The sequence below is a fragment of the Podarcis cretensis genome (assembly GCF_951804945.1).
Source record: "Podarcis cretensis genome assembly, chromosome: 7".
Lineage (NCBI taxonomy): Eukaryota > Metazoa > Chordata > Lepidosauria > Squamata > Lacertidae > Podarcis > Podarcis cretensis.
In genome coordinates this window covers 72,722,102-72,742,232 of record NC_137176.1, presented here as the reverse complement: position 1 = coordinate 72,742,232, position 20,131 = coordinate 72,722,102, and the positions used below count along the sequence as shown (strand labels likewise).

The following is a 20,131-nucleotide window of genomic DNA, read 5'->3' as shown; positions in this document are numbered from 1 at the left end:
TATGAATGGGACTGAGCTATTATCACCTTTGCTTGAAGCATTTAGTTCCAAAGCTAAGAGGTGGTGGGGAACACCATTAATTTGCCTCTAGTTTCTTTGCATAAATAAAGCAACACAGATACATGCTAAGAGAAGCAGCCTTCTCTGGGAAACCTACTACAGTGGCACCTCGGTTTACGAACGTAATCCGTTCCGGAAGTCTGTTCTTAAACCAAGGCCATTCTTAAACCGAAACGCACTTTCCCTAATGAGGCCTCCCACCACCAGTGTCCTTCCACCATTTGGATTCCATTCGTAGACCGAGGTAAAGTTCGCTAACTACTTCCGGTTTTGCAGAGCAATCACTGTGCAGCAATCCTTCTTGCTGTTCTGGCTTCTAAGATTCAGAATATTTTTTTTCTTGTTTTCCTCCTCCAAAAACTAGGTGCGTCTTGTGGTCTGGTTCGTCTTATAGAGCGAAAAATATGGTACTTCTCCAAAACAACGAAGAAGGTGGTGTGTTTGGTTATCTGGCAAAGGAGGGGGCAAAACTGTCTCATGGCTCCCTTCTGTCAGTAGGCTTCTGTTGGATCACCAACAGCAAGGGTAAAACTGGATTCAGTCCATTGATTTAATTGAATGTGTCTTGGAGCTCCATTCCTTGGTATGCACCTAAAGTTTATGAAAGTTTCAATATATGGCAAAAAAGCATCAGAATCTAGCTCAAATATGTTGCAGCAATTATATAATTAATGTAAGCTGGAGCATAAATGAAATCAAATCATGCAATATCTGCATTTAAAATAGATTGTGAAATTCACTACATTTTCTGCTTATTAAATAATGGTTTTATGTAAGGCATGTCATTTCTTAAAGATATCTAATGATTTATATAACTGGAAGTGCATATGATCTATTATTTTTGGAAGGAGAGAGGTTTTGGCGAAAAGCGTCCTTCGGCATGAGGGACCAAGAGAAACCTATTCATAGCCACAAGTTATTTTTATTACCAAGCACTATGTTATAATTTTAGAATGTGGAAACAGTTTTTGCAAAAGGTAGGAAATCTATAAGAGGTATACAGTGGGAGCCTAGCTGAACAAGGAATATGAAGAACGTATTATGAGTTTTGAAAATCTAAGGTTACTAATGAAATAAAAGAGCCAAGCAAAAGTTAAGATGGTATAGTAACGAAGCTCAGAGCAAATGGAAGCCTTTGGCCAATTTTTAAGACGGCGGGGGTTCATCAATATACAGGATTAAACCAATGTAGGTTTGTGGATGAACAGAAATCTAAAAATACATTCGTGGATTTTTAAGTTCACCTGTCTTGGGACAGAAAGAGAAGGAATCAAATCAAACATAAAAACACAATAAGAAAGATTTGAGCTGAAAATAGCAGGCACACACTTCTAGAAAACTGCTTTATTATTTTTACTGAGAAAGTACTGAGAAAGTTATTTCACATGCCATACCGAATGCACTGCCTTTAAGAAAGATGTAAATGTTTTGACAGTTTTTCCTGCACAGTATTTTGGCGCTACCAAGCCTCCCACATATTTTATTTTTTAGAAGCAGGCCTAATTCTGCTTTCAGCGTTGTCTATCAGTTTCCCGAAGCCTAAACTGCATTAATGGCTCTCACATTTTCCTCAGTGTTCTTCTCCTGATATAATTGCCTACTACTACTAGATCTGAAAGACAATGGGGCAAGTCTATACAGTTAACTTGTATCTTACATAGGGGTCATGTTCCAGGGATAGCACATAAAGGTGAAATTGCATATAGTGAAAACAACTCATAGGAACCGCCCCTGCACAAGCACTCTTATCTTCCTGAGCCAGCATGCAGAACAGGTCTTACCCTCCAAGGGAAACAGAGAACTTTTAAGCTCGCAGTCTTGTTCACCTAGTATGCAAGGTGGAGAAGCTTAAAAGTACTTTCCGCACAGGGAAAACCCAGCACCAAAAGATCTGTTAAGCTCTCTGCATTCTGTGTGTTTAATTTGTGAAATTTCAACTGGCTGCCTGTCATGCATGTAAAGTTGCAACCACATAAGTTAAACACATGTAAGTTGTGAGTCAACTGCACTAATTTGCCTCAGAAAGCAATACATAAAACTTGTGGCTTGAGAAATTTGCTGCTACTTCTAGCCACTGGTATAAGAAATGAAATAATTCAAACAGAGAATTACACAAATACAGAAATACTGTGGAAATGTGCACACAAAAATGTAATTATTTCTAGGAAATAATGGAACACACAATCTGTATGTGATCCTCTTATGTGCAGCCTATGTTGATTTCAAATCCACAACTTCCTTCTATTTTACCAAAACCTAATATTATTATGTCAAAAGGCTGGGGTATTGTTTATGGGATTTTGTTGAGAGGTTTTGCTACTGCTATTGACATTAAATTTTTTGGATCTTTATTTTTAGACCTTATTATTTATGTGAAAATTGCTCAGTTTGGTTGTGTACTTTTTGATGTGTTTTATTTATTGTTTAGGACTACTTTTGTTGTGTTTGTAATTATGTTAATCTTTTCTTGTTGCAAGCCTCTTTGGGTGGCCCAAAAGTGGCATATAAATGTATGAATATGAAAGTGAAAATCTATAATTTACAAAAATATAGATTTGATAATTTTAAGTTAAGGTACATTTTAATTGGTGTGAATTAATTGCCAGTAAATCTCAAAAAATGGAAGACCCTCCAATAAATAGCTGAAGCATGACGCTAGAACCTTCTGTACCTTGCTGTTGGTTATGTATTTGCAATTAATTTTGAGAAATTTTTCTGTGAAAGCTTCTTCCTCCTCTGATGTGGATGATACAACTCTTGCAGGCCGAACACATGTGTAAACTGGTGTGGGTGTGGCTTCTTTTCCATGCACCCCATCTGAATCCTACAAAGGGAAAAAACAGTACTATTTTATAATGACCAAAAGTAACTGTACATTCTTTTCCAAATCCTAGAAATCACAGCTTTCAGTTTTTTGAATTTTTAGCTTGGATAGTCGCAGCAAATTTATAAATAAAAAATATACAATATAATATTCTAGAGCCATGGGTACTGTACAAACTCTCTGGGTAAAAGATAGATAGAAAATCCCTATATTAGCATAAAAATCTATAAAGTATATTGAAGGAATCTACAGCCCCTTCCTTAAACAATTTTTTTCTAGCCCCCACCCCTAACTCCCACCAAATTTAGCGCTGACAGCAAAAAGTCCCACTCCCCCCCCCAAAAAAAAGGAGACACCAAGCTGGTAATAATGCCCCTTCCTCAGCTGATCAGTTATGTGCACATGTGAGTGTCTGGGATGGCTACACCTATTTTTAGCCTCACTCAGTACTAGCATGTGGCTCCCAGAGAGTTGGCCAAAGATGAATGCGGCCCTTGGACCCCCCAAAAATATTAGCCACCCCAGGTCTGAAAGCAAATCCTTATAACTCTTTCAAACAATCTAGTCAAGATCTTTGCCAACACAGTTTTTGATTTAAAGACACCTCGGCACCAGTCAGATCAGTGCAGTTTCAAACATTATCCCTTCAGGAATGTTCTTAAAGTTTTAAAAAAGTTGTTTCCCTTTATTCCAGCAACGTACTTACACTTACAGCTGTCTTCTCAGCCTCTGCTTCTGAAGATGTAGGTGATAAAGGACTTATAGGACTAAGTGAAGGAGAACTTTCGACACTGGAAATATATTCTGGATCAGGAACATATAAAATCTGTAAAAATAAGCAAAATACTTCCAATTGAGATGTCATCACCAGGACTGAAACGTAAGTAAATTAAGATGGAAATACATTTCATGCAGAGGCTTTGTGTAAGAGATGTTTCAATACACGAACAGACAATTATGAACTGTCACTGTAACTACTTTGAATTCTCAGTGTTCTTTTTTTTTATTTTGTGTTCCTCTGATCTCACTCCTCCATGCCACATGTGAATATATGCCTGCATCAGACAAATGATTCATTTAGCTCAGTAGTGCCTACACTACTGGCAGCAGCTCTCCAGGGTTTCAGACATGGGGCTATACTACTCAGCCACGACCCTTAAGAACGTCAGAGCCTGCAGGATCAGGCCAATGGCCCATCTAGGATCCAGTTCTCAGAGTGGCCAACCAGATTCCTTATTAAAAGACTTCTGCACATGATTATTGGTCAGTTGAGAGCTGAGTGGATGAAAAGATGTGGCAGATGTAAGGAGAGTGATGGTAGCCGAGTGATGGTGTGGAGTTGCGTTTTTAGTTGTAGTGCATGCAGTTGAATGTCCTCTCTCTAGTGCCTGCCATAATTCTGTCTTGTTGTTATACAAGAACCAGAGATCACAGTTTAAAACAAATGCTGGCTAGTTAAACAAGCCAGTTTCATAACCCATGACTTGAAGTGGCTAATTTGTTTGGTTTAAATCATGATCTCTAATTGTATGTAATGAAAAGCCTAGATTCTTTGGAAGCAAAACTAAATACTAGCAATGCCCTTCTCCCAGCCGTGCAGGAGGCAGCAATGGGAAAGCAATCAAGCTGGAGGCTTTGCTTTTGTTTAGTACTAAGTCTTCTTTCCACTTAAAACATAGAAATGGACCTGGAGTTAAAACTTCAATCCAGATCCAGACCAACAAGGGATTGGTATTTGATCTGAGGTTTGTGGCAAGTTAGGGGAAAACCATTCTCAACCATTTTTTTCAGATTTCCTCCATGGCCCAATTAGAGCAGAGTCAGGACCTGTCTTAGACAGCCCGCGGTCAGATTTCCCCTAAAAATAGTTTAATATATTTGCCTCAGTTGCTCAGTCTCCCATATGCTATATAAAAAGAAGTACCTGTCCAGGAACGACTGCTCTGGAAAATAGCTTGTTTAACTGGACCAGTTCATTAGGTGTCGTATCAAACTTTAGGGCAACAGTATTCAAAGAATCTCTTGATTCAACCTGTTAAGAAAAGGTAACTAGTGTTGAAATACAGTATTCAAGTTCTATTTAGCTTCAATTCGAAAGCCTACCAGTCTTTACAACCTGTCCAATAAAATATTCTTGTCCAAATCCAACAGGCAGAATGTGGTTTTCTTGATCATGCAGCGGCTTTGCAGACCCAGTTCACATGAACAAGCTTTCCCTTGTAAGCTTAGCGTGGCACAGGTTTATCACTAATTCCCAGAATGGAAGATGGCAGGATTTTCAAGGACATGCTCTATGGAGCTGCCTCAGGCACCAGGCCCATTGGCAGACCAACTCTGTGTTACAAGGATGTCTGTGAATGTGACATGAAGGCTGGCAACATCAACCCCACCATGTGGGAATCCTTTGGAGACGACCACAGCATCTGGAGACAATCAGTCAAGTTGTGTATCCACAGCAGTGACCAAAGGAGGAATGAGCACTGGGAGGAGTGCAGAAAGAAGAAACGCCATGGTACAACTGCAACAGCACAATCAGACGCCTTCATCTGCCCTAGCTGCAACAAGGCATCTCTCACACACATATCTGTCTCTACAGCCACAGCAGGCGCTGTAACTCCCCAATGGTTTGACTTCACCTCCGAAGGCACACTCTTCCATTGTCTCTCGAGACAGACAGATGCCAACCAATAACTAACCGTATCCTGGTTCTCCTGGATATATATGGTTCCTAAGGAGCTTCCTACTCATGTTATTTTCAAGATCACTTACTGGCCTTAAGCATGCAGAGAACTGTACAGTGGTACCTTGGGTTAAGTACTTAATTCATTCCGGAGGTCCGCACTTAACCTGAAACTGTTCTTAACCTTTTTTATTAAATTGGCATATCACCCTTCATCTGAAGATCTCAGGGTGGTTCACAGCAAAAAAATACAAGGTAAAAACACAAAATACATAACAAAAACAAAGCAATAACCCTCATTCCCCCCACCTCCTCCCAGAGACATATTTAAAGTAGTACACAGTGCTACTTTGGATACAAACCACATCTCCTCAGAAATAAATATTATTGAATTCAGTGTGACATTCCCAGGTGAGTGGGTTTAGGACTGTAGGTTTAACTACCTGCCTTGGAAATACCATAAGATAGAAATTCAAACAAACATATATGCTACTAGTGCATGGAAATGGGTGGGGACAGGGAGAAGAGGCAATACTTTGTCAGTAAGAGGAAAGTGAATAAGGGAAATGAACTCCAAAGTATTATGCAACAGCTACATTTAACATTTAAGGTAGAAAATTGTAACAGTGTTGGATGAAAGGTTTTCAATCTCTTCTGTAATCTGTTATCACTCTAGGATGGAACATGCAGTAAGAAGCAGTAGAACTGGCAGTAATGAAACTGTGAGGGTCTAAATTACTACTGCTAAACATTGTTTTAAATCAATGTTTTAAACTCCCTGCCAATTAATTAAGAGTGGTATATGTTCTGCTATAAGAAGCTGATGATCTGAGCCACAGTCAGCTCCAGGTCTTGTTTTTGCTGACTGTATAGAGCTTCTCCATCTTTGGCTGCAGAGAATATAATCAATCTGATTTCGATGCTGCCCATCTGGTGATGTCCATGTGTAGAGTCGTCTCTTGTGTTGTTGGAAAAGCGTGTTTGTGATGACCAGCTTGTTCTCTTGACAGAACTCTATTAGCCTTTGCCCTGCTTCGTTTTGATCTCCAAGGCCAAACTTGCCAGTTGTTCCTTTTATCTCTTGACTCCCTACTTTAGCATTCCAATCCCCTATAATGAGAAGAACATCCTTCTTTGGTGTCACTTCTATAAGGTGTTGTAAGTCTTCATAGAATTGGTCAATTTCAGTTTCTTCAGCACCAGTAGTTGGTGCATAAACTTGGATTACTGTGATGTTAAAAGGTCTGCCTTGGATTCGTATCGAGATCATTCTATCATTTTTGAGATTGCATCCCAGTACAGCTTTTGCCACTCTTTTGTTGACTATGAGGGCCACTCCTTTTCTTTTACGGGTTTCTTGCCCACAGTAGTAGATATGATGGTCATCCGAACTGAATTCACCCATTCCCATCCATTTTAGTTCACTGATGCCCAGGATGTCAATATTTATTCTTGCCATCTCATTTTTGACCACCTCCAACTTACCCATGTTCATGGTTCTTACATTCCAGGTTCCTATGCAATATTTTTCTTTACAGCATTGGACTTTCCTTTCGCTTCCAGGCATATCCGCAACTGAGCGTCCTTTCGGCTTTGGCCCAGCCGCTTCATCAGCTCTGGATCTACTTGTACTTGCCCTCCGCTCTTCCCCAGTAGCATGTTGGACGCCTTCCGACCTGAGGGGCTCATCTTCCAGCGTCATAACTTTTATATGCCTGTTGTCTTTGTCCATGGAGTTTTCTTGGCAGGGATACTGGAGTGGCTTGCCGGTTCCTCCTCCAGGTGGATCACGTTTGGTCAAAACTCTCCACTATTACCTGTTCATCTTGGGTGCCCTGCTCGGCATAGTTCATAGCTTCTCTGAGTTCTTCAAGCCCCTTCGCCACGGCAAGGCAGTGATCCATGAAGGGGTAAGAAACAATCTAAGTAAAATCCCTTATGAATACACAGAGGAAGTGAGGAACAGGTTTAAGGATTTAGATTTGGTGGACAGAGTGCCTGAAGAACTATGGATGGAGGCTCGTAACATTATACAGGAGGCAGCAACGAAAACCATCCCAATGAAAAGGAAATGCAAGAAAGCAAAGTGGCTGTCCAATGAGGCCTTACAAATAGCGGGGGAGAGAAGGCAAGCAAAATGCAAGGGAGATCGTGAAACATACAGGAAATTGAATGCAGATTTCCAAAGAATAGCAAGGAGAGACAAGAAGACCTTCTTAAACAAGCAATGCAAAGAAATAGAGGAAAGCAATAGAATGGGAAGAACCAGAGATCTGTTCAAGAAAATTGGAGATATGAAAGGAACATTTCGTACAAAGATTTCCATAATAAAGGACAAAAGTGGAAAGGACCTAACAGAAGCAGAAGACATCAAGAAGAGGTGGCAAGAATACACAGATGAATTATACCAGAAAGAAACGGATGTCTCATATACCCCAGGTAGTGGGGTTGCTGACCTTGAGCCAGACATCCTGGAGAGTGAAGTCAAATGGGCCTTAGAAAGCACTGCAAATAACAAGGCCAGTGGAAGTGATGGTATTCCAGCTGAACTATTTAAAATTTTAAAAGATGATGCTGTTAAGGTGCTACACTCAATATGCCAGCAAGTTTGGAAAACTCAGCAGTGGCCAGAAGATTGGAGAAGATCAGTCTACATCCCAATCCCAAAGAAGGGCAGTGCCAAAGAATGCTCCAACTATCGCACAATTGCACTAATTTCTCACGCTAGCAAGGTTATGCTTAAAATTCTACAAGGAAGGCTCAAGCAGTATGTGGACCGAGAACTCCCAGAAGTGCAAGCTGGATTTAGAAGAGGCAGAGGAACCAGAGACCAAATTGCAAACATGCGCTGGATTATGGAGAAAGCTAGAGAGTTCCAGAAAGACATCTACTTCTGCTTCATTGACTATGCAAAAGCCTTTGACTGTGTCGACCATGGCAAACTATGGCAAGTTCTTAAAGAAATGGGAGTGCCTGATCACCTCATCTATCTCCTGAGAAATCTCTATGTGGGACAAGAAGCTACAGTTAGAACTGGATATGGAACAACTGACTGGTTCAAAATTGGGAAAGGAGTACGACAAGGCTGCATTTTGTCTCCCTGCTTATTTAACTTATATGCAGAATTCATCATGCGAAAGGCTGGGCTGGATGAATCCCTAGCCGGAATTAAGATTGCCGGAAGAAATATCAACAACCTCAGATATGCAGATGACACAACCTTGATGGCAGAAAGTGAGGAGGAATTAAAGAACCTTTTATTGAGGGTGAAAGAGGAGAGTGCAAAATATGGTCTGAAGCTCAACATCAAAAAAACGAAGATCATGGCTACTGGTCCCATCACCTCCTGGCAAATAGAAGGGGAAGAAATGGAGGCAGTGAGAGATTTTACTTTCTTGGGCTCCATGATCACTGCAGATGGTGACAGCAGCCACGAAATTAAAAGACGCCTGCTTCTTGGGAGAAGGGCAATGACAGGCCTAGACAGCATCTTGAGAAGTAGAGACATCACCTTGCCAACAAAGGTGCGTATAGTTAAAGCTATGGTTTTCCCAGTAGTGATGTATGGAAGTGAGAGCTGGACCATAAAGAAGGCTGATCGCCGAAGAATTGATGCTTTTGAATTATGGTGCTGGAGGAGACTCTTGAGAGTCCCATGGACTGCAAGAAGATCAAACCTCACCATTCTGAAGGAAATCAGCCCTGAGTGCTCACTGGAAGGACAGATTGTGAAGCTGAGGCTCCAGTACTTTGGCCACCTCATGAGAAGAGAAGACTCCCTGGAGAAGACCCTGATGTTGGGAAAGATGGAGGGCACAAGGAGAAGGGGGCGACAGAGGACGAGATGGTTGGATAGTGTTTTCGAGGTTACCAGCATGAGTCTGACCAAGCTGCGGGGGGCAGTGGAGGACAGGAGTGCCTGGCGTTCTCTGGTCCATGGGGTCACGAAGAGTCGGACACGACTAAACGACTAAACAACAACAACAACATATGTTCTGCACCTTATTTAGTCTGAATACTACAAGCTTCTGAAACAATACAAATACTTAAGCAAGGTACTACTATATTGTGATTCTGACCATGACACAGAAGGGTATATGGTTCACTGGAAGCTATGTCAACTTCCACAACAAGACTTTCTGAAAGTGCTTGAAATACTACTGACCATACTACCAAATACACCAAATTATAGCCAACCGTCCAATATTTTACACCTATTTATACAGATACAATACACATCACATTCAGTAATTGTTTTTAATATTGTAGTTAATAGATTTCTGGAACCCACCCTGGAACCACATGGCAAAGACTGGGTAAACAATCTTAACAAGTTATTGCAGAGGTTCAGAGCAGCAGCATGTATCTGGTTAATGCAAGATACTGAAATCCATTTTGTTAAACACAGAAGCATGAGAGCTGACAGATCAGCCTGCATCACTTTGTTTACTCCAGTAATTTGCTTAATATGAAAGAATAATTTTACTTCCTAATTACATTTCACGCTTATACTGATCAGAATTTCTGGAATTCCAGCCAATCACGTTGTCAGTGCAACTTCAGAGTACATAGTAGTTTTACTGTTAAAATATTTACAAAAATTATCCATGTTCTTAATAGCATTTTAGTTTAAAGCACATCGTTTTTATTTTAGAAATCAGATTAAATTATTTATAACATGCCAGTTTAATGTGCCAATTTAAATATTATAACTTTATAAGTCCTAGTTATACAGGCAATATGTAGCAAAACATTTCTTAATTCAGTTTCCCTTAGTAACCAGAAATACGAAACACTCGACTGCAGCACTGTTTGAGGGTCATTTGAAGAACGTAACAGTTACAGAAAGGCTCCATTTTCAGATACTGTTGGAAAAAATAGAACTATGCTTCCAAGTAGCAAGAGATCAATGGAAATTCTGAGAACATAAGAATGTTATTCAAAGGCACTGCAAAGATGGACTAACATCACCATCACCTGCATTCAATGGACAATGCTGAAAGCTAAAAGGCAGTAAGGGATTTTAAAAATCTGGTTCTTTCTTGGAAGTAAAATAATTTGTGCATCTAAAGGAATGTCCTGCTGATTTACAGTTATTTACAACTTGATAACCTCTACAGGAATACTAGAAAGGTTAACTTTGCCTCTCCAGAATTACACTGCATCATTTCTGAAAAGACTCAAAATAGTACTCGTCAATCCTGTTAAGGTGATCAGCTGCCTGCCAGAGCTACAGACTGAATAAACAAAAAGGTAACATGCATCACTTTTCTTCTTAAATAGCATTCAGAAAACTAATATCCAAATATTAAACATATCCAAATCTTTATAGATTTCTCTTGCATATTATGTAGGTGAGTAGTTACTTACTGTGTACTCTATAGTCCCTTTAGGCTTTTGAAAAGACATTCGTCTCCCATCTTTCTTGTCTAGGGTCTTTTTCTGGCCAGTATCTGAAAAAAATTGAGGCAAGGCACGCGTTACATTCATTTTTCTCTCTCTTTCAGTATTGTCACAGACTGCTGACTACAGCCCCATGGGCAGACATCTATTTCACCAGTTACACAGCTTATACCCTGTGACTCTCAACTCAGCCTAACACAACTAGCTGCCAGAACAGGGACTTCACTCCTCTGTTTTGCTTTAAGGATTTGACCAAAATAAGCTACTCCATCTTCCTAGTTTCACAAATACCTGCAAACATTCAGAGTGTTATCAATTAAAAAACACACACGCTGTATAACAAGACTTGTATAGGACAAGGTTAAAATAATTATAACAATTATAACATCAATTAGTTCTACACTGCACAGGATATGTCCATAAGCTGCAACAGACTGTGCACAGCTTAGTAGACACAATTTTAAGATGCAGATTTTTAAAAAAACATTAGCATTAACACAAAGGATGGGCCTTTTCATGTAAAGTTGGCCTTCTGTATACAGATTATATGCATGTCCTTTTTAAAAATTATAGTACAAATGTTATGCAATGTCATGTTCCACTCAGAACTACTTTGCACCACAAATGCTAATTTGTAAGGAGCTGTGAACTCAGCTCAGAAGTGGCCCATTCACAAGGAAATTCAGACAACACCCCTCCTCCCTTTAACTGCCTTTCAGTTACTTTTCCTCCTATTTATTCCTTGAGCATTTAAGTAAATCTGAATAAGCACACCAAAGAAAACAGGATGTGGGTGGAAGAAGCACATGTATACAGCCTGTGAGATGTACAAGTGGGAGATGGTAGGTGGGGTCACAAAATTCATTCAGATACTGTTAGGAAATGGCCCAATCAAAACGGGGGTGGGGACGGAAAGCAACACAAGGAAATTATATTTCTCCTTCACAACCAAATTTATCTGCATAGATTTTTATACTTTCTACTAAAACTGTTCTTCATTCCTCTGTCGTATCACAACAAGATTAGTTATCAAAACGATAGATGCCATCAGATTAAATGATACTAAAAAGATAATCAAAATGATTTCATTTCAAGAGGAAACACTGAAAGTTATAACTATTCCAATTAAGTTATTAAAAGTGTTGTAGAGGACAAGCCTGTAAGACAGAATAAGGAATTGTTTGAAAACCCTTCACTATGTATAAAATTTCACCTTTCATTAAAAACCATTTGATAGCAACCTTATACTACAAACCACAACTTAAATCTCAAACATCTGATAAAGGTGCCATTATTTTTAGCTCTATCCCGGAAGGTTCTTACTTCCACATTGGGTTATCATAACAAGGGTACTGTATTTAGTAAGAGTAATTTCCCAACAGTTCTTTGACATCCTACTTCCTATGTAAAAAGCAACGTTGGTTCACCCACACCAGGATACCTTTATTTAATATGAGAAAATGTCAGATTTGCCCATTAGCCCTTTTCCTCTCTTCTTTTACATGCCAGAGGAAGAGAATGAAACTAAACACAGCACCCTTTGACATTCAAATTTGAGGAAAGGTGGTTTGTTTCAACTATGGTTAGTAAAAATAACAGACAATCTGAATCCACTGTCTGATCCTGGCTTGTTCTAACCATTGTTTAAACAAACCACAGTTCTGAAGTTTAGACATAACAGAGTACTGTGGATAGTTTAAAAGGAAATCAGGAAGCTCTTCAGCCTCCTCTAGTAGCACAGTAAGCAGGGGGAGAGACAGAGGTATCTGAGTGCTTAAGTATCAACCATGGTTTCCTACTGATGAAGTTTTTCCTGTAGAATTAATCATAATTTAATGTGATATGCATTAGCAGGATTGAGCCATACAGCAAGCCTCAGACTTGCATACTACCCTCTTTCTCCACTCCCCTAGCAGTGACAAACTGTGGTTATTATTAACTATACTTGTTTCAAACAAACCAATTCAAAACATTGTTACTGAAGTTGCCTTGTTTAAGCCAACCAAGATTACACATGGTTCTAGTTCTGGACATAGCAAGCTATGGTTAATCAAAAGTGGAAGCAAATACTTCTGAACTCTCCTCCCAGCAGTACAGGAGGAGAAGAAAGGGAGAATTACACAAGGCTGAGGCCCTTCCTTCACTTGTTTACACTAGTGGATACCACAATCCATTTCTGAAACATAAAAAGAAGCAATGTTTAATATAATAAAAATCAGCAAAATTAGAGGTTCTCATTACTATTAAGTATGTTAAGTACCTCAATTTATTTTAATTATCAATATGAATGTGGTAATAAGAGAAGCATTATCATGCTAACAAAACTGAGATACATTAATGCATTGTCATCATATAGTGTTTCTAAAATCCTTATTTTCACCTTCATCGTGAATAATTAAACAACATTCAATCAGTAGAAAATCAAGGCCTTTAACTTAGTTAATAAGAAGTACTTTCAATAGCCGCTGAACAGCTGGTTCAAGATAGCCTTCAGATACACATTATTGTTCCCACATACCAAGTTATCTACGCAGATATGGTAATTGTGCAGAATTCATGAGCAGCAGGAAACTGGGATCTTTCAACACATACCCCAGCAAACCTTCCCCATCCCCAAGCCTGCTTGATATCCCTAGGTTGAATAAAATACTACAGGTATAGCCCAATCCCTGCAACCTTTACAGTCCTATACAGAAAACGCCCCATTCGGAACAATGACATTCAGAGGTAAGTCAAAGGGCTGGAGTGTGCAGCATCAACCCTTCAGTGCACTATATGAGTCTCCACCGATTAGAGCCAAATGTGGCAAAACCTTCAGAAGAGCAAGTCTTTTTTAAAAAAAATGAAAAGAAGAATTGTATATTACTTATTAACATTGGCATGTGAATCTGGAAGTAAAGGTAAAGGTAAAGGTACCCCTGCCCGTACGGGCCAGTCTTGACAGACTCTGGGGTTGTGCGCCCATCTCACTTAAGAGGCCAGGGGCCAGCGCTGTCCGGAGACACTTCCGGGTCACCGCACATGGAAACGCCGTTTACCTTCCCGCTGGTAAGCGGTCCCTATTTATCTACTTGCACCCGGAGGTGCTTTCGAACTGCTAGGTTGGCAGGCGCTGGGACCGAGCAGCGGGAGCGCACCCCGCCGCAGGGATTCGAACCGCAGACCTTTCGAGCGGCAAGTCCTAGGCGCTGAGGCTTTAACCCACAGCGCCACCTGCGTCCCAAAGGAATCTGGAAGTACACAATACTAATTCAAATAGAGATGCACACAAACCAGTGAGACAAGATATACCAGTTATATAATATTGCATTTATGTCCAAAACCATTTAAGATACACAAGGTTAAATTACAATTTCCCAGCACCATGGAGCACATACACTTTAGTTTTTACATTTATTATTCTTTTTCCTAGCTTGTTATACTGAATCTGATCATTGATCCATCTAGCTCAGCATTTTCTACTGACTGGCAGTGGCACTCTAGGGTTTCAAGTCTTTTCCTGACCAATCTGGAGATTCCTAGTTTTGAAGCTTGGAACTTCTGCAAACAAATAATGTGTTCCACCACTAAGCTACATTAAAGCTTAATATTGTACCAGAAACAAGCATCTAAATTGATCTTTCTATTTCTTGGATGAATTATTTGCCATGATTATTTGACACATCTTTATGGACAGTCATAGGCTACAGGTGAAGGCGAGACCAAAAAAAACTTGGCTAGTTCACCTAGCTGAGGTTGTGTTTGTGAAGACAAAGTCAAAGGAAGGACATATTTTAGAGGGCACTTTCAAAAGCTTCAAAATAGGAACAGCTAAGCACTGAAAGTGTTTCAAATGCATTATCTCAGTAAACCTGTCAACATTCTGTAAGGTACAGTTGGTTTATTTACAGTATTTATGCATGGCACTAAAACAAAGTTGTTAGAGCAGCTTGCAACACAAAACAAATTAAAATTGAATAAAAGCTTCACAAAAATAAATCTAGTGCAGCAGAAAAATCAAGAAGCAGAGACTAAACAGTGGACTAAAACAAATTTACCTGGTCAAAACATATTTAATAGGCCAGAGGAAATAAAAAAAAGTATTTGCCTAGTCATTACTAATAATCACTTCTTTATTTCTGCAGTTTCCTAAGAACTGCATCCAGAGAGATGCTGAGAAAGAAAATCTATTGAGTTTATGACTGAACTGAAATTTGAAAGAGAACTCTCAGCTTGCAGCTCAAACTCTAAACCCCCAGGTTTATCAGACTGATAATTATTTATGCTGGCTGAAAAGTTGAAAGTGCAAACCCCTGAAAACCTATTAGTAAGCAACAGATATAAAATCATTTTTGACAGCACAACTAAGGGTGGCATGCTAAACTGAAGCAAGCTAGACAATTATAAAGACTTCAGACTCACATCAACTTCAGTCTTGTTCATACCTCATACACACAAGATTATGTAAGCTCAATAGATGTTATCCCAGAAGAAATAAAACTTGAGTTTCATTTGTCTGGCTCACACGTACCAAACTATGAGACAGACTGGATGAGCAAGTTTGCTGGTACATACTGTCAATGCTGTGGTCACTTTACTCCTCCCACACTCCTGGGAGATAAACCATGGTTTGCTTAGCATGTCCAAATCCAGTCTGATGGTTTGTTTGGAGCAGGACAAACCACAAGCTCGGGTGGAGATGCAATGCTAAGCCAAACCATGGCTTTCCTCCTGGTAATGCAGAATGGGAGAGGGGGAGGGGGAGGAGAGAGAAGTAATGTGCCTGCAATTTTATTACGGTGTGCCAGCAGTCTTGCTCACTCATGCTAAACCATACTTTCGATTATTGTTACATGTGAATAAGGCCACCAATTTCAATTTAACTGAACTACAAATGCAAGCAGGTTAATTTTAAGTGAGCTCACATATTGCTGATGCAAAATAGCCACTTGCTCCAGCATTCAACACCCCTTGCTTAAAAACAACTGTATGCAACTCCTCTCGTTTAAAGCTATTTCAGCACTTATTCAAATAGCAACTCTAATTACTAGGGTTTTACTACCCTGAACAGCCATTAATGAAATACTATGTTTTATTAGAGCAAGACCTGTCATTCAGGCTAAGAAAGGTTATTTAAAATAATTTCAAGTAGCAATAATTCCAAACTCTCCAATTTTCAAATCTTAAAAGAAGAGAATGAAGGGTAGATTAGGACAGAGAAAATAAAGATGCAACTCTTAAGTATCTATAGCAGGGATGGGGAACTTGTGGCACACCAGATGATGTCTGAGTACAAGACCAATTATCCCTGACTATCGGCAATATTGTGGGATGCAGGTGGCGCTGTGGGTTAAAGCCTCAGCGCCTAGGGCTTGCCGATCGAAAGGTCGGCGGTTCGAATCCCTGCGGCGGGGTGCGCTCCCGCTGCTCGGTCCCAGCGCCTGCCAACCTAGCAGTTCGAAAGCACCTCCGGGTGCAAGTAGATAAATAGGGACCGCTTACCAGCGGGAAGGTAAACGGCGTTTCCGTGTGCAGCTCTGGCTCTGGCTCTGGCTCTGGCCAGAGCAGCGATGTCACGCTGGCCACGTGACCCGGAAGTGTCTCCGGACAGCGCTGGCCCCTGGCCTCTTAAGTGAGATGGGCGCACAACCCCAGAGTCTGTCAAGACTGGCCCGTACGGGCAGGGGTACCTTTACCTTTACCTTTATCGGCAATACTAGGTGGGGCTGATAGAAGCTGGAATCCAAGAACACCTGAAGAACTGCAGTTTCCCTATCCCTGATCTATGCAGCTTTTCAATGAGCCTGGTTAGAAAGATAGCATAAAAATTCCTATGTCAATAAATACCGAGCAATAGATGAGCAGACTAAACAAGCAAGTGGTTAATTCTTTTCTGCCCTGGTTTGGAAAAACTGCATATTCAGTTCTGGAATGCACTTCTTAAAGGATGGGGGAGAAGGCTCTTCACATTTTTATTAAACTGAAATATGGAGTTTTATGCATTTCAGCTTAAGCACTGCCCACTTAAATCTCTTCTTTTGCTACTTATCTCTGTTCTCTTGGATGGATTACGAAGGACATCAAGAAGTATTCTTCCTTTTTCTCACTTGAGCTTTTATACTTTTCATCATCACTCTGTAGATCAAGGTCTTTCCACGTATTAGTTGGCAGTAAAGCCAAGTTTATGACCAAGTGTACACTTGACAGGAAGCTGTCTGATTAATGTACCTTTATGTACGGTTCCCATATTTCAAAAAGTAAAAACTAGGACACCATTATAATGTGAATGGGAAAAGCAACTTGAATTTGAAAATAAACTATCACCAACTCATCTGTTGTCCTTTGTTCCCTTTCATGAAGATTTGAAAATCTGTTCCTTAATTTATTTATTATTATTTATTATTGGTGGAAACCAAGGAGCTAAAAGTGGCATACATGGCTCTCTCTAGCTTCATATTTTCCATGGAACCACCCTGTGAGGTGGGTTAGGAAATAAATCCATATACAATGTACTGATGTTGTGCAGCCCATTGGGAACACAGGGTAATTTACAAGCCTCACAACATTTACATTTTGATAGGCAGATAAGGAGCCACTATCAATATTCTCTTTGACTATGCATTTCAGAAGAAACTGCCTATGGAAATTAGAGATGCAATCTCAAGAATAGGCCTATTATGAAAAAGCATTTTCGCTACCAAAAACACCCTATAAGCTCAGAAGTGAATGACCAATAATGAAGCCAACAGCCTACTCTTAATGGTTTCAGCATTGAAACCCTTATCATGCATGGTTAGAAGAGTAGGCTTTCCCCACCTCATCATGCTTACTCCATGGGTGCAGAAGGGGGAGAGGAAGCAGGGCTTCAAAACTTTCACAGACAATTACCAGCACTAGAGGTGGCTTCCAGTGTTTATACCCTCTGGCATCTACAAAGGCTCTTCTACTGCTTGTGGCCCTCCATATGTTGTTGGATTCCAGCCCCTATCAGTCCCAGGCAGTATTGTTGGTGCTCAAGGATGTTAGGAAGCTACATCTGGAGACTGAGGAAAGTTCTTCTAGGACCAACCTACAAAGACTATTGGGAATGTGATCTTCTTCACTTCCCGGTGGTCCCAAGCAACCTACAGAACTAGAGGCACTGAGCAAACCACTGTTTGCTTGTGAAAGCAAGTGAGCCTTGATCTCAAGGAATGGCCACCGCTACCTCCAATCCCCCTCACCTGTTCTCTCACTCCAGAGGTGCAGCAGGGTCTACGCCTAGAATACTACCCTAACTGCCCTCACTCCAAAAGAAAAAGCAAGTGTGCAAATAAATGGCAGAGGCTCCTACGAGCTTGAGGCATGTGAGCAACCAGGCTGCTTTCCGAAACTGGCCCAGCCCTCCCTGCTGAGCTCTGACAGGGGAAGGAGCTGCTCCTGCAAGGCACAGCCCGCCTCTTCTTGCTACAGCTGCAAATACAACTTTTACTACTCTCCCCCCCACACACACACACACCATGCTGGCAAAGTGATTGTATTGGTCTTGAGCCACACCTCTTTCTTGCCCTCCTGATTTCCAGGTGTCACAGCTGAAAGGATCAGGCTCCCCAGCCCAATCTCCACCACAACAAGCAAGTCCACATGTGAGAGGAATCCTTGCGCAGAAACAGCTGCCTCTGCACACCCACCCAGCATGCCTATACCTTTTCCCTTTGGGTGTCATTGAATACAAAGGAGGAGGAAGACCACGGGTAGACTACATACAATATGTGTGTGTATATACACTCACATATAATATTGTGCATGCACAGAAAATACATATGCAACACACATGTACCTACTGACAAACGCACACGTACATAGTCTGCATGTGGCAATATATATATATATATCACATACATACATTTATGTACAAAATGACATATATACTGCTGCCTTTCTGAGCGCTTCCAATATTGGATAGCTTCAGCATGCTCAGGGACCCAAAGTTTGATGTCCCTTTTGTAGTAAATGTATACTTCCTCGTGCATTCTGCAATCTCCATTGGGCCCACACCCAGCCTTCTTACACTTGTGGGCCCGAGTTTCTCCTGACAGCAACGCAGGGCGCCAGTTTCGTTACTTACCCCCGCCCCACCTCTGGGATGGGATGAGGAGGGGAATGGGGAACCCCCCCCCCTAAACACACCAGGATGCCCTTCTTTCCCCCCCCACACCCCCCGCCCCAACCACCACCTGCAACCAGGCTTGAGAAAGGGGGCGTCGGGCTCCTCCAACTTCTCGCCCCACTGAACTCTGGAGGCCCGCTCCGCCTCGGCTTCCTCATGGCTCCCCAGAGGCCTCCTTTCCCCCGACCCAAGGTAGCCCTGGCCCTAGAGAAGCCCGCATTCCTATACCTTTCGTGACGTGTGCGAGGGCGGAAGGGGAGAATAAACGGGGGGGGGGGTGGCGAGGAAAATTTCTCCCACAGGACCCCCTTCCTACCGCCCCATAAGCGGAGTTCCTCCTCCCGAGTAAACCCCGCACCGTCCCGACCCCTCAGCGCCACGGGGAGGCCTCCTACCTATCGGGGGCTCCGGCTTGGGCTCCCCCTCGTGCACGGAGTCCTGGAAGTGGACCTGGCGGGGGCCCCCGGAGCCGGGCGCGGCGCCCCACAGGCGGCTGGCGGTGCCCCTCAGCAGCCGGCTGCTCTTGCCCGTGAAAGTCGTGAGGTACTCCATGAGGCAACACGGGCGGCGAGCGCGGCGCTTGGAAAGGGTCTTCTCCCCACTCCGAAGGCCGGGGGTGGGGTGAGGGGGTGGGGGTCGCGCCGCCTGCCTCTCGAGCCTCCCTCGGAGCCGGGGGCCTCACAACAAATCCCGCCCGAAAAGCCAAAAGGGCCGGCGAGAAGGGCTCGACCCGCTAGGCGAAAAGTTGGGCAAAAGTTTTTCTTTGACAGGCTCCGCCTCGAGGCTGCGGCGCTTAAAGGGGCCGCGCCGCGCGGCGTGGGTCTACGTAGTAGTATCGTAGATGTGTAGGGCTGGAAGGGAGCGCCAGGATCATCTAGTCCAGCCCTCTGCGTAGTGCTGGGGTCCGGCGTGGGCTGGAACCACCGATCTTCTGGTTACCGGACGCACCGACCCACTGCGCCATGGTGGCGGCCGTACAACAGTTTATTATTTTGTACATAAATGTGTGTGTGTAGGTACTACGTACGTGTGTGTG

General features: G+C 41.9%; 1 protein-coding gene across 7 annotated transcripts in view; it reads right to left on the bottom strand.

The window, feature by feature from the left end:
* Window positions 1–20,131, bottom strand: part of OXR1 (oxidation resistance 1) — a 248,874-nt gene that overhangs the window by 35,645 nt on the left and 193,098 nt on the right. For 5 of the 7 annotated variants that reach the window (XM_079984231.1, XM_079984229.1, XM_079984228.1 and 2 more), the window contains 4 exons: window positions 10,935–11,017; window positions 4,809–4,916; window positions 3,591–3,710; window positions 2,732–2,884 (listed from right to left, as the gene is read on the bottom strand). In XM_079984231.1, coding sequence (XP_079840357.1) covers window positions 2,732–2,884; window positions 3,591–3,710; window positions 4,809–4,916; window positions 10,935–11,017 — 464 coding nt within the window. Of the gene's footprint in view, window positions 1–2,731; window positions 2,885–3,590; window positions 3,711–4,808; window positions 4,917–10,934; window positions 11,018–19,490; window positions 19,838–20,131 lie in introns of those variants that run through there. The other 2 variants (XM_079984236.1, XM_079984232.1) reach the window with 2 other exon arrangements.